General features: G+C 39.8%; 1 protein-coding gene across 15 annotated transcripts in view; it reads right to left on the reverse strand.

Annotated features, from left to right (window-relative positions):
* Nucleotides 1-13,376, reverse strand: part of LOC112111063 (sodium channel protein type 1 subunit alpha) — a 107,969-nt gene that overhangs the window by 55,571 nt on the left and 39,022 nt on the right. For 14 of the 15 annotated variants that reach the window (XM_026647540.2, XM_026647535.2, XM_029910506.1 and 11 more), the window contains 5 exons: nt 12,954-13,086; nt 11,148-11,386; nt 8,023-8,196; nt 7,051-7,407; nt 5,713-6,192 (listed from right to left, as the gene is read on the reverse strand). In XM_026647540.2, coding sequence (XP_026503325.1) covers nt 5,713-6,192; nt 7,051-7,407; nt 8,023-8,196; nt 11,148-11,386; nt 12,954-13,086 — 1,383 coding nt within the window. The remainder of the gene's footprint in view (nt 1-5,712; nt 6,193-7,050; nt 7,408-8,022; nt 8,197-11,147; nt 11,387-12,953; nt 13,087-13,376) is intronic. The other variant, XM_026647542.2, reaches the window with a different exon arrangement.

The raw sequence follows: 13,376 nt of genomic DNA on the forward strand, positions 1-13,376 counted from the left end.
AACTTTTTTCTAAATTTTATTTTGCATTCATAAAGGTAGAAAACACCTAATTAAAGAGACTGAAACTTCTTTATTGTTCTTCACTATATGGGACTACCTGCTTAGTAAAATACAATTCAATATGAGCAATGGTTGAAGCTCACCTCTAGCTTGGTCAATGAAAAAAGACTAATCAATTTTACTTTTTTATGTAGTTAGTTTCTAGTTACCGTCACTTCCTAGCATTATAAATAGTCTTGGAAGGATTAGACTTGTATTGGTAAATGTCAGTAAACATTGATTTCACTGTACACACACAAACCGATGGAACAATATTTCCATTGATAAATAACCAAAAATTACAAATAGGCAAAGAAAGAAAAATCATAGAATCATAGAAATTTAGGGCTGGAAGGCACCTTGATAAGTCATCAATTCCAGCCCCCTTCACTGTGGCAGGAGCAAGTAAACCTAGATCATCACTGACAGGTGTTTGCCCAACTTGTTTTTAAAAGCTTCCAATGAAGGGGATTTCCACAACCTACCTTGGAAGCCTATTCCAGAGCTTAACTACCCTTATCGTTAGAAAGTTTTTCTTAATATCTAACGTAAACCTCCCTGGCTGCAGATTAATCCCATTGCTTCTTGTCCTACCTTCAGTGAACATGGAGAAAAATTGATCTGCGACCTCTTTATAACAGCCCTTAACATGTTGAAAAACTTATCAGATCCTCCTTCAGTCTTCTTTTCTCAAGACTAAACATTCCCAGTTTTTTCAGCCTTTCCTCATACGTCAGTTTTTCTAAACCTTTTACTATTTTTGTGCTCTCCTCTGGACTCTTTCCAATTTGTCCACATCCTTTCTAAATTATGGTGCCCAGAATTGGACACAGTACTCCAAGTTGGGACCTCACCACTGCTGAGTAAAGCAGGACAATTACCTGCTGTGTCTTACATATAACACTTTTGTTAATACATCCCAGAATCATATTAGCCTTTTTTGCAGCTGCATCACACTGATGACTCATATGCAGTTTTTGGTCCACTATAACCCCCAGATCCTTTTCAGCAGTACCATCACCTAGACAATTATACCCCATTTTGTAGTTGTGCAGTTAACTTTTCCTTCCTAAGTGAAGTACTTTTCACTTGTCTTTATTGAATTTCATCTTATTAAATTCAGACCAATTCTCCAATTTGTCAAGGTCCTTTTGAATTTTAAACCTGCCTTCTAAAGTGCTTGCAACCCATCCCAGCTTGGTGTTATCTGCAAATTTTATAAGCATATCTCTCCTCCATTATCTAAGTCATTAATGAAGATATTGAATATTACCAGACCCAGGATTGAGCCCTGCGGGACATCACTAGATACGCTCTCCCAATTTGACAGCAAACCATTGATAACTACTCTTTCAGTACAGTCTTTCAATCAGTTGTGCACCCACCTTATAGTAAATTCATCTAGACCACATTTCCCTAGTTTGCTTATGAGAACATCATGTGGAACTGTGTCAAAAGCCTTATTAAAACCAAAGTTTATCACATCTACTGCTTCCTCCCTATCCATTAGGTCAGTAATCCTATCAAAAAAGAAAATCAAGCTGGTTTGGCATGGATTTGTTCTTGATAAATCCATGCTGACTATTCCTTATAACCCTATTGTCCTACAGGTGCTTTCAAATTAATCGTTTAATAATTTGCTCCGGTATCTTGAAGTTAGACAGACTGGTCTATAATTCCCTGGGTCGTCATCCTCCTCCTTTTTACAAAATGCTGCTTGAGAACTTAGAGTCAAAACTCAGTGATTTAAACTGCTGAATTAGGCTTGTTACAAATGGACTAGTGAATGAATAGTAAAACCAGGTCTGATTTGTTGATTTGAGGATATTTACTTTATATATTTTGACAAGTGATGATAATTTGTGTTTTAATGGTTTATAAATCTTTAACTCTTTGAATCTCAAATCTGCTGTTATTAAATAATTGTTATTGTTTGACCTCCCCATAATTTCCTGCAACTATGAAAATTTAAATTAATAAAAATTGAAAAAATGCTTAAAAATAAACATTGATATTATTGACTGAAATTATTTAAAAAAATAGAATTCTGTCAAGTTAAAGTATAAAGAGTGCAAAGGACAGCTTGCTTTAGCCAAAGATGGGGGAAAAAGATAAATGAACAGTACTTAACTTAATTCTAGTGAGTAGCAGTATAGGCCTTCTTTATAGGAAAAGTAATACATTTCCAGGTTTCTCCTTGCTTTCTTCCCCCACCTTGGAAGCCAATTTGTCATGTCTACTCATTGTCAAGCCAAAGAGTTCCCTTCCTGTCATGTACCAATCTTCCTCTTCTGTCTCTGTTCACCCACCTGAATAATTAACCTTTTCCCCTGATGTCCACCCAAAGATCCCACTAATTTTCCATTCCGGAGATTCCCTGTCTCACAGTTTCCCATTGTCTCTCTCCCAAATCTTACCTTTTTATCCCTCCAAAGTTCCTCTTCAATCCCCAGTATCTCCACCTTCCCCCAGGCTCCTCCTCACCTAGGTCCCACTTTCCTCAGTTGTACTCCCCTAGCTTTACCTCTTCATAGCCAGCCCCATCTCCCCTACGCTACCTATCCTTCCCATGGCTGTCACTCCCCATGCTAAGTGGCACCAGTCCCCCACATAGATGTCGTCCCTCCACACAGTCATTTATCTTGTGCCTGTCTCCACCAAAAATGGTCTTCCCCCTTGTGTGCGACTCCCTCTCATAGCTGTCTGCTTCCCACAAAGGGGAAGGAAAAAATGGTGTTGCTCCTTCCTGGTCCCACGCCCCTCCTGCTGTGCAGACCCTCAGAGTTGGTATGGGGAAGGGAAAGGATCCAGAGCTGGAGGCAGCAGGAGTCACAGCTGCTGCCTCCTGTCTGCTCAGCAGTAGAACATGTGCCCCTGGCTGGAAGGAGGCTGAAACTGCATCTGCCTCTGTCTATTGAACCTATTGGCTAAAGCAGAGTTTAAATTCTTCTGCCTAAAACAAAGAAACCGAGATTTGCAAAACCAAGAAGGAACACGACATTAATCTCATTGATCCCCTGCATAGTTCTAGGGGGTGTCCAATATTTGAGACACTCTAAAAGCCAGAAACCATTGATAAGGCATAGACCACCACTTTTAGCTACAGGAGTATGGAGATAAAGGTAACTTTAATTGCAGGGTGGCACAGAAAGAAAAACTTGATATCCAGAAAACTCTGGATCCGCCCCAGAGCTCACATTCTTGAGAGGGGAAAGAAAGTGGATGCAAAAGTATCATTCAGTCATGCTGGCAAGCAGAGCTGGCTCTACTGTTTTTGCCGCCCGAAGCAGCGTGCCGAATTGCCGCCATGGACGGCGGGGGCAGTCCGTGCACCGGAAGACAGAAGCCGCTGAATTGCCCCCACGGGCAGCTGAACATAGAAGCTGCCGCCGAATTGCCACCCTAATGGCACATGGACTGCCCCCGCCGTCTGTGGCAGCAATTCGGCGCCCTGTTTGTGGCGACAAAAACACATGGACTGCCGCCCCTTGCAGATTGCCGCCCCAAGCACCTGCTTGGAAGGCTGGTACCTGGAGCTGGCCCTGCTGGCAAGGAGGGAAGCCCCTTTATACATGACAACGCAAAGTTCTGTGCCCTGTTGCCTCCCTATGTCAGTTCTCACGAAGTGAAAATTTAGCACCACAATTCAATATTATTCCTGCATCATACACATCCCTCAGCAGCACATCCTGGGAGGTAGCTTCCCTTCATCTTGTATAAGAGGAAAGTTAATGCAATTGTGATGTGTCAGCAAACATGAACTGCTCTGAGAGACTTGCCAGAAAAGGAACCATAGGATCCTGGAATGTGAGGCCATGCATTCAAGGAGATGCTGCTGAAATACCAGGAAATGCCCTGAGTTGTTTAGACATTAAGGCACTGAATTCCTGAAGGCACCTCTGTTCATCTTACAGTGCAAAGCAACCAGAAGGGCACTGGTTGGAAGAATGTGTCTTTGAGGCACCAACACACCAGAAAATCCTGTGTGCTGGGACATCAGTGTTCCATTAGCAAAACCCTCAAACAGGCCTACAGTGCCCCAGAGGGCCAAAATCTTTAAATTGGGGGAGTTTCCTGAATGACTTTCACCGGAGGCACAAGATCCAGGAGTGAGAATCCTGCACAGATGATATCTTTAGAAAATGTAATTTATTTTCCTTTTCTGGGATAGATCCTGCAAACACTTACTACCAAGTCTAGTGTTTACTACCATGTTTGCAGAAACAGGCCTTATGCCCTGATCCTGTAAACCCATATGCACGTGCTTAATTTTATTACAGAGAATAATCCCATTGAAATCAAATGAGCTAATCAGGGTAATAAAGGAAAGCACGTACATAACTGTTTACAGAATTGGGACCTTAGTTTATAAGCCCTCTGGTGTCAGAGTGTCTGTAGCTCTTAGCTGAGATGAGGAAGCGGGAAGGCAAGGAGCCATCGCACTCCTGATATTCTGCCTCATTCATGTTGTTACTATCAGAAAGAATTATATAGAGAAGTATAAAAGACAAAGATTCCAGTTGCTTGTTGAACTTTTCATTATTTACTGTACTTTATATAGTTTTCACAACTCTTCTTTTTGTGTTATACTGTTGCATAAATCCAGGATTTATCAGTTTCACAGATCAAAAGTACTTTGAATGTCATTCCATAGTCTTTCAAGGGTTATTCATTTTCACTTATGACAGCCTGCTTGCTTTCAAGTTAGCTAAGAAAATAAACTAATGAGAAAGGTCATTAGATCTCATGCTTTAGCCATAAACCAAACATCTGTGAGTTCAGTAAGGAAATGCTCCTCCTGCGACCTCTTATACTGCATCTAGGTACATTGTGCAGAGGTGTGTGTGATGCAAGGAGGAATAGTTTTACTTAAATTTGGCCACTATTTAAATTGTTCCATCTTTAACAGCAAAATGGGAGATGGTTATTAATACCTCAAGTATTAACTGGGAAATGGTGACAATATCATCACCAGTACAGATTGTCGGGGTAGTCCCAGGGACTGCTCTAAATTGCTTTATGGGGTAGAATTTCAAGGACTATCGTATGAACATAGCATTCAAGTCTTGGTGGGCTGGACTGTCTCAGATAACTTAAGGAATACCTTCATGTTCTTTAGGTCAGTAATTTGTGATCTCTGGTTCAGATGATTGGCTATGGACACCCTCTGCTGTAAGATTATGGATGAAATCCTGATCCACTGAAATGAATGACAAAACTCCCATTGACATCAGTCTGGCCAGAATTCAACCCTATGTGCTTTCCCATTTGTTTACTTATTGTGGTTTATTTATTTATTAAAAATGATGACATTTGGATCAAAATGGCCGAGCGAGTCCAGGCTGTTGTGTTTGACTATATTGCAATTCTAGTATTCGATTCACTACTTTGTAAAAAACATTTATGGTATCTTGTGTTCTTCCATTGGCTTTATTTTTCAGTTTTAGCAACTAAATGGTTTTGTAGTACATCAGATAACCTGAACTTAAACATCATTTTATTAGACTCTTGGTCTACAAAAGCTGATCATTCAGAAAGCTAAAAAGAATGTTTTTCATGCAAGATGTATCTATTCTTTGGGCCTAGTTCATCCCTGCACTAGTTCATGCTGAAAGAAAAACAGAAAAATTATCACAATATTAAAAAATAAGTATATAAGCAGTATTTAAATACCTCTTTGCTTTCTTCCAGATCCGACTCACTGCTAAACTCTTCTGTATTTAAATTTTCAAAATCTGATTCTCCAACAGCAATCGGTACTGTTACAGTGAGGCTTGGGTTGTTTATGAATGACATGTAATCACTTTCATCAATGATATATTTTTCCACGCTGCTGCCTGTGCCTATGCCACTAGTTCCATTGCCATCTTTAAGATAATCAAGGTCTTTGTTTATTTCCACTGTAAGATGATTAGAAATGCAGCTGTCTTTTTTGTTTAGTTCTTCAAGTGGCTTGATTTCATTTAAAGCTTTTTGTTTTTTAACGAAGGATTTTTGGACAAATTCATGTACTTTTCTTTTCACATAATCTATTCCCTTCTCAATTCTTGCTACAGCAATCTGGAGATTATTCATTTCATTATCATCATCGGTGGCAGCAAGGTTGTCTGCACTAAATGAGCTCAGTAGCAAGGCCAAAAATAGGTTCAGAACCTGGAACAGGATAGAAAAGGAATTCCTAGATTTATCTCAGTGGAAATAATTTCTTGCTAGAATACTTTCTAAAGCTATGTGAAGGATGTGTCTAAAGGACCAAAGTTACAAACAAACAAACCCAAACAACCCAAGAACTGTGTTTTTATACTGAATGGAGTGTTATATCTTTAATAAACTTACACTAAAACACTTGCATTAGAAAAAGGTGTGTTTATAATTCATGATAATTTGAAGAAGGGCAAATCATATAGTAAAAAAAGTGATTCACAAATATTATGACAAATGAAAGAACTAAATATGGTTTGCTATGATTCATAGGGCCATATTATTCACCAATCACAAATAGTCAGACAACTGGCAAGTATTTGAGAAAATGCTTTTGAATCCCAAAAGTTTACAAATATTGGCACAAAAAAAATGTTATTCAAAAATTCAGACAGGAAGTTTGTTATTCTTCATCATCCTGTTTAAAAAGTTTCACTTCTCCAATCAGAGAACAGAAACTATACCATGTGTTTTACGTGACCGTACACACATAATAAATAAGTTTATAAAAAAGGCACAGGCTGAACATTATTTGAAGCACACTGTATTTGCAAATTGCAAAAACAAAAATTAAGAGAGTGACTAAAGTTCACTCTATGATTATATATCATGAGTTTGATCCTGCAAGGTGTGGAGTATTCTGTTTCCAATCCAGCAAAGTACTTAAGCTTAATTTTAAGCATATGAGTAGTTCAATTGAAATCATATGCTTAAGTGCTTTATTGAGATGGGGCCAGAATTCTCATTGCATTGCAGGATTGAATTGTTTTTTTCCCCAGAATAAATCTTTGAAACATTTTGATTACGTACCACTAGATTTCCAATCACCATGACCATCATGAAGACAGTAAGGCACATAGCTTGGCCTGCAACCTCCATACAGTCCCACATAGTCTCTATCCATTCTCCACACAACACTCGGAATACTATCAAGAAAGAGTGGAAGAAGTCTTGCATGTGCCAGCGTGGAAGTATACAGTCATTGGAGATCTTGCAGACACATTCCTTGTAGCTTTTACCAAACAACTGCATACCAACCACAGCAAAAATGAAGACAATGATGGCCAGCACCAACGTCAAATTTCCCAAAGCCCCCACTGAGTTACCAATAATCTTTATCAGCATATTCAGTGTTGGCCAAGATTTTGCCAATTTGAAAACTCGTAACTGAAAAAAAAGAATAAAAAGGCATTGTTAGTACTGATTTTAACGGAGACACAAAAGTGTTTTACAAATTAGTTTGTGAAAAAAGTATTGCTGCCAATGATGAAAATGCTGCAGACTTTTACAACTTGGTACCCCAAGAGCATAGTCTTGGATCAAGGATGTAAAAGCCCAGAGACACACCTCATGCAACTTAAAATCTAGGATTCAGTGTTACCCTCAGATGCCACAGAACTTCAAGACTACCTACCTACCTGTGTGTACATAAAGAAGAGATCCATTCTGATAATATCAGTAGGAGCACAATAAAGATATTCAGTAAGTCCATTTGTTTCTCCACTGTAAAATACTTGAAGTAAGTAATTGCAATAAAAATTTGGAAATAGGCCCCACTCCTACATTGGGATGCATTAGTATGGATTCCTGCAGCGTCCCCATTAAAGACAACAGGACACTGCATGGCCAGGGGTACATATAAGTGGATCACATTTTTGGATCAGGGTCATAATGACCTTAAGTTATCTTGTTAAGACACAAAAGTTGAATTAAAATATTATTAGTGCAACAAAGCCTGTAACTGTAAATTGCAATAACATTTTGTTTTATTAATATATTTACCAATCTGAATGATCGGAGAACTGATAGTCCTTCCACATCTGCAAGACCAAGTTCAATCAAACTAAGTGTTACAATAAAACTATCAAAAATATTCCAGCCTTCTTGGAAATAATAATAAGGATCCTTGGCAATTATCTTCAGAAACATTTCTGCTGTGAAGATCCCAGTGAAGACCTAAATTCAAAAGGCAATTTATTATTCAGTTGGAAAATTTAAATTACCATTATTTGTGCAGATTTTACATTCCAGCTACATATCTTCAATGAGCATAATTTAGAATGGCTATTCACAAAAATTCTTAAATTCAAATCCTTAAAATAATCAAAGGAAGGTCAAATTATTTTATTTAGTACTTTATTATTAGTGTTTAAAATCTGTTGCTTTAAAAAGAATGATCATAGTGACATCTTATACACAGCTTCCGATAGAAACTCCATCACAGAACACGTACGCAATCTTCTTTTCATTTGATTTAATTTTACAGGAAATAAATTACTTAAGCTTCTGGTTTATAATACAATTTTAAAACTATTTATGGTGACCATACATACCGTTTTGGCTGAGACAGTACCGTTTTTAAACCCTATCCCGGCCGTCCTGACTTTTCTGGCAAACCTGAGTATTTGTCTCGTTTGCTCTTGTCAACTAATGACCAGTTGGCAAGAGCAAACGGGACAAATGCCCAGTTTTGCCAAAAAAGTGGGGTGTGACCCCTAGCGGGGCATGGAGGAATGCGTGGGAGGGAGGAGCGGCAATGCCAACCCTGCACGAGAGGGAGGGCTCGGGGGAGTGGCTCATGCCAGCCACGCACGAGTGGGCGGCAGGGGGTCTTGTGTCAGCCCTGCATGTGTGGGGGTAGAGAGAGGCCTCAGCCGGCCCCGTGCGGTGTCCTGCTTTCCCTTTGGGAAAATATGGTCACCCTAACTCTGTTAGAATGCAAGCTCTTTTTTCCACAGCAAAGCAATGCCCCCAATTTAATTTTCACATTATGCAATAGAATGCTTTCCAAAAAATTACATGCTACTCTGCCTAGAACACTATTGTTGGGATATTAATGACACTATAAAGATATGCTCTTATACGGCCTAATTTCACAAGATCTAGCAAGATCAACAATTTACATCAAGTGGGGATCTGCCCAGGAGTCTTCTCCTTGATTTCAATGCACATTAGATCGTTAACAGGATTATGATGGCATTTAATATTATAGGTAGTTTAGACATACTAACTTCATTTCCAATTAAGCTTTTGTAAGGGATATATACATAGAATAGATATGTCTTGAATGATTAATAACTACTGAGTCCTTCTGGCTCTCAACAATTAGAAAAGCTATCCATCTCTGTTTATTCCAAAAAAGGACCAACCTAGGAAGAAAATACAATAAAAAATGGTTCACATCATGTGAGACACTTTGTCTAAGGACCCTCAAAGCAGCCAAGGCAGAGCAAGGGCGGGGCCTCAGGGGAGGGAGCAAAGTGGGGCAGGAAGAGTGGAGCAAGGACGAGGCCTTGGGGGAAGAGGTGGAGCGAGGATAGGACCTCGGAGGAAGGGGCGGAGCGAGGGCGGGGCCTCGGGGGGAGCGGGGGTGAAGCACCCCCAGGGAAAAATAAAAGTCAGCGCCTATGCTTAAAAGTGCCTTAGAGACAAGTGCATCCTTGGAAATGTGATAAATATGTTAGGTACTAAAGAACTGAGAATTGATGATCATAAGTAAATGTAATAAGAAATCGTGGTAATTTACATTGTTCCTTGCTATAACTGCTGAGCTTCAACTCTAGACTGTGATAATTGCTTACAAGACTGTATTATGTGTGTAGTACACACCTAAAACATTTGTTGTGTCTACACTTGAGTGGTGAACTATTGATTGTATATTAATGTGATTTTAAGTAATTAATAAATTGCTGGTTAGTTAAAAATAAGCAAGTGTCCTGATTTGAAAAATACTGTTCAAGTTAAAAGTTGACTTGAAAAGAATCCAGCATTAAAAAAAATTAAGCTTACACTCCCTGGATGCAAGGAAAAGGAGATATCCTATTAAATTCCATTCTATATTGACTAACCTAGTTTGTTAGATTTCAGCTTTAAAATCTAACTGGCACCTTGGCAAATTCATAAACATTGTCCCCCTTTCACACTTACACTTTGCAATGATATATACTATATCAAATCATATGATGTAGAATACTTTCACCAACCAAGGTTAGGAGACATTTCTTTGGGTGGGAAACAAACTATACAATTCTAGAGCAACACATTTTATGGTTTATCATGTGATTGTCATATAAAATGTCCTGTTCTTAATACATAGTATATTATTTGAAGTATAGAGAATCAGGTTTTTTGTCTGCCTGCTAATTCTGCATCATCTAATCTTACAGCTATTTACATGTTCTAAAATATATTTCCTTCACATTGCAATAAATATAAATGATATTAAAGAAGCACATTACATGAAATCTATTCTTGAAATAAAACAAAGTAGAACTGTAGGTTCAAGTGTTTAAATGTTTATATGGTCCAACCTCTTAATTTAAAAGCTTTAGAGCTGCAGAGAACCAACTGACAAACTTCTTAATTTATCTTTATCTTAATTTCTTTTCTATATACTAACCGTAGCATTGCCAGGTTACTAACCAATCTGATGGTCATTTACAATTAGAAAACCTACTGAGATGCAATATTTTAGGAAACTACATTTCCATACTGAAAATTGTTGTTTGCGAGTGTTTTAACGTAATTTCTGGAAGTACTACCTTTCAATAGATGTGCCCGAAGAAACTACGAAAAACCATATTTGTATATATTGACATGAAGAAGATGAAATTCAAACATGTTAAAGAGGTTTGAATAGATTAAATCTGAGATGATTCAATAGATATGCCAAGTGATGTATTAAACAAAGTATTACTTTATACTGTTAATCTATATGTCTTGAGAAAGAATTGAAGGTGGGAGCTCCAAAAATTTAGTGAAATACAGACCTAACTAAAGGACAACTCAATTAGTTAAAAAAAACCAGAAGAAATTCCTGCCTAAAGCTATAATACAGATATAGTTCCTTCAAAACCAAACAAATAAGCAAAATAAAAACATGTCACAAGACAAACTGAAAGACTTACCAGGTTTCCAACAGAAAGTACACTATTGAATTCTTCAGTCATTGGATAATGTTCCATGGCCATAAATAGTGTATTTAAAACAATGCAAATAGTAATAGCGAGATCAACAAATGGGTCCATCACAACTAAATTGACAATATGCTTTACTTTTAACCAACGTGGACTGCAGTCCCAGATCAAGAAAATGTTTGCAAATTTGTACCAGCATGGTGGGCATTTCTGTCTTGATTCTTCAAGTTCTAAGGAAAAATGTGTAAAAAAAATAAAATGTAAAATATCTGCATGCCATACTATACAGTGTCAAAGACCTCTTCGAAATCCTCTAGCCACATTTTCAGAGAACGGTGTAGCACAGCAGTTCTCAACCAGGGGTCCGGGGCCCCCGGAGGGCTGTGAGCATGTTTCAAGGAGTCTGCCAAGCAGGGTCAGTGTTAGATTCTCTGGGACTCAGGGCAGAAAGCCGAAGCCCTGTCATGCAGGGTTGAAGCCCGTGGCTCTGAACCCCACCACCCAGGGCTCAACCCAAAGCCTAGGCAATTTAGCTTCGTGTTGCCCCTGTGGCGTGGAGCCCCGGGAAATAGCCATGCTTGCTACCCCCTAATGCTGGCCCTGGTTTTTATAGGCAGAAAAACAGTTGTTGTGGGACTGGTGGGCCGTGGAGTTTTTACAGCATGCTGGGGGGGCCTCAAAAAGAAAAAGGTTGAGACTTCCTGATATAGCAGGTGTGCCCGTTAAATATTCATCTATTTGAAAACAAATTCTTATTTGAGCACAAAAACACGTACTTATGCAGCCATTTTGTGCACAGTGATATGGATTTTTGATATGATGAGCTTTATAATAGCAAAATCAGTGCTTTGTGACCACATGACCTGGAATGACACAAAAGTCTCACTAAGTAATGTGAGACAAACACATTAATTGGGAGTTCTTTTAGTCTATCTAGAAATATTTCCTGATAGCATAGGTGCAGAAAGTAGAGGTGCGGGGTGGTGGCGGCCCTGTGCCCCATTCCCCTGCCGCTGGCTCCGCACCTTGGGCCCTGATCCTGGCTCTCTGCCCGGGGCTTGGGTCCTGGCTGCCGGCCCCGTGCCCAGGGCCCCACTCCCAGCCCCCTGCCATGCACTTCGCTCCCTAATCCTGCACCTGGGTCTCGGGTTCTGGCCACTGGCCCCACTCCCCAGCCGCTGGCCCCATACCCGGCAGGGCCGGCTCCAGGCGCCAGCGAAGGAAGCAGGTGCCTGGGGCGGCAAATAGAAAGGGGCGGCACTCTGTCCGTTATTGGGATGGCACGTCCGGGTCTGGGGCGGCAATTCGGCGGCAGGTCCTTCAGTCCTTCTCTTCCTCTTCGGCGGCAACTCAATCGCTCCCATTCAGTCTTCGGCGGCAATTCAGCGGCAGCTCTATCGAGTTTTTCTTTTTTTCGCCGCTGGAGCCGGCCCTTATACCCGGGGCCCCACGCCCAGCCCCCTGCTTCCAGGGCTCCACTCCCAGGGCTCCACGCCAGGCCCCACGCCCGCCCCCAGCCGTGGCCACAGCCTCGGCCCCCTTACCTCTGTCCAGGTCTCCCCCTTCCCAGAGACACATCCCTGCTCCCAGCCTCAGCTCGGAGGGGTGGGGCGCGGACAGAGGTACGGGGGCTGGCTTTCAGCACCCCCACTACTAAAAATGTTCCAGCACCACTGGTACAAAGGGACAATATCAGGTTAAAATATACATATCTAAAGTTATTGTTTTAGTTTCAAATGACAGTTTCAGAAGTTCACTGAAAATACACTAACATTTTAAATTCAATATTTTACACACCTTCCATAGTATTTGTGAGTATGCTAGCTATACTCATTGCTCTGTCTCTTTGAGCAGGGTCTTCCAGAAAATCCATAGAAACATGAAAGGAACTGGATCTTCTCTTTCTGGTTTCTGTTTCAGTAGTCATGCCCTGCAAATAGAGTAATAATGGATAGGATCATCATCTTGAGTGATACAATAAGCAAATACTACATACACTGAATTTCTAAATTTGAAGGAATACATGCTTCATGCAATTTAATTTTTTGTTTAATTTATCATGCAAGACTTTTCTTACTTATTGTATTAACCTAGCATTTTCAAAATATATTAAAGAAATTTTCTCAATTGAATCACTCATCCTCCTGCACAGTCAGTTACTAGAAATCCTCAGTTCAATACATAACATATGAAGTTTGTGGGAGAGAAATGTGAAACTGA

The sequence above is a fragment of the Terrapene carolina genome, unplaced genomic scaffold (assembly GCF_002925995.2).
Source record: "Terrapene carolina triunguis isolate 2854851 unplaced genomic scaffold, T_m_triunguis-2.0 Scaffold62, whole genome shotgun sequence".
Lineage (NCBI taxonomy): Eukaryota > Metazoa > Chordata > Testudines > Emydidae > Terrapene > Terrapene triunguis.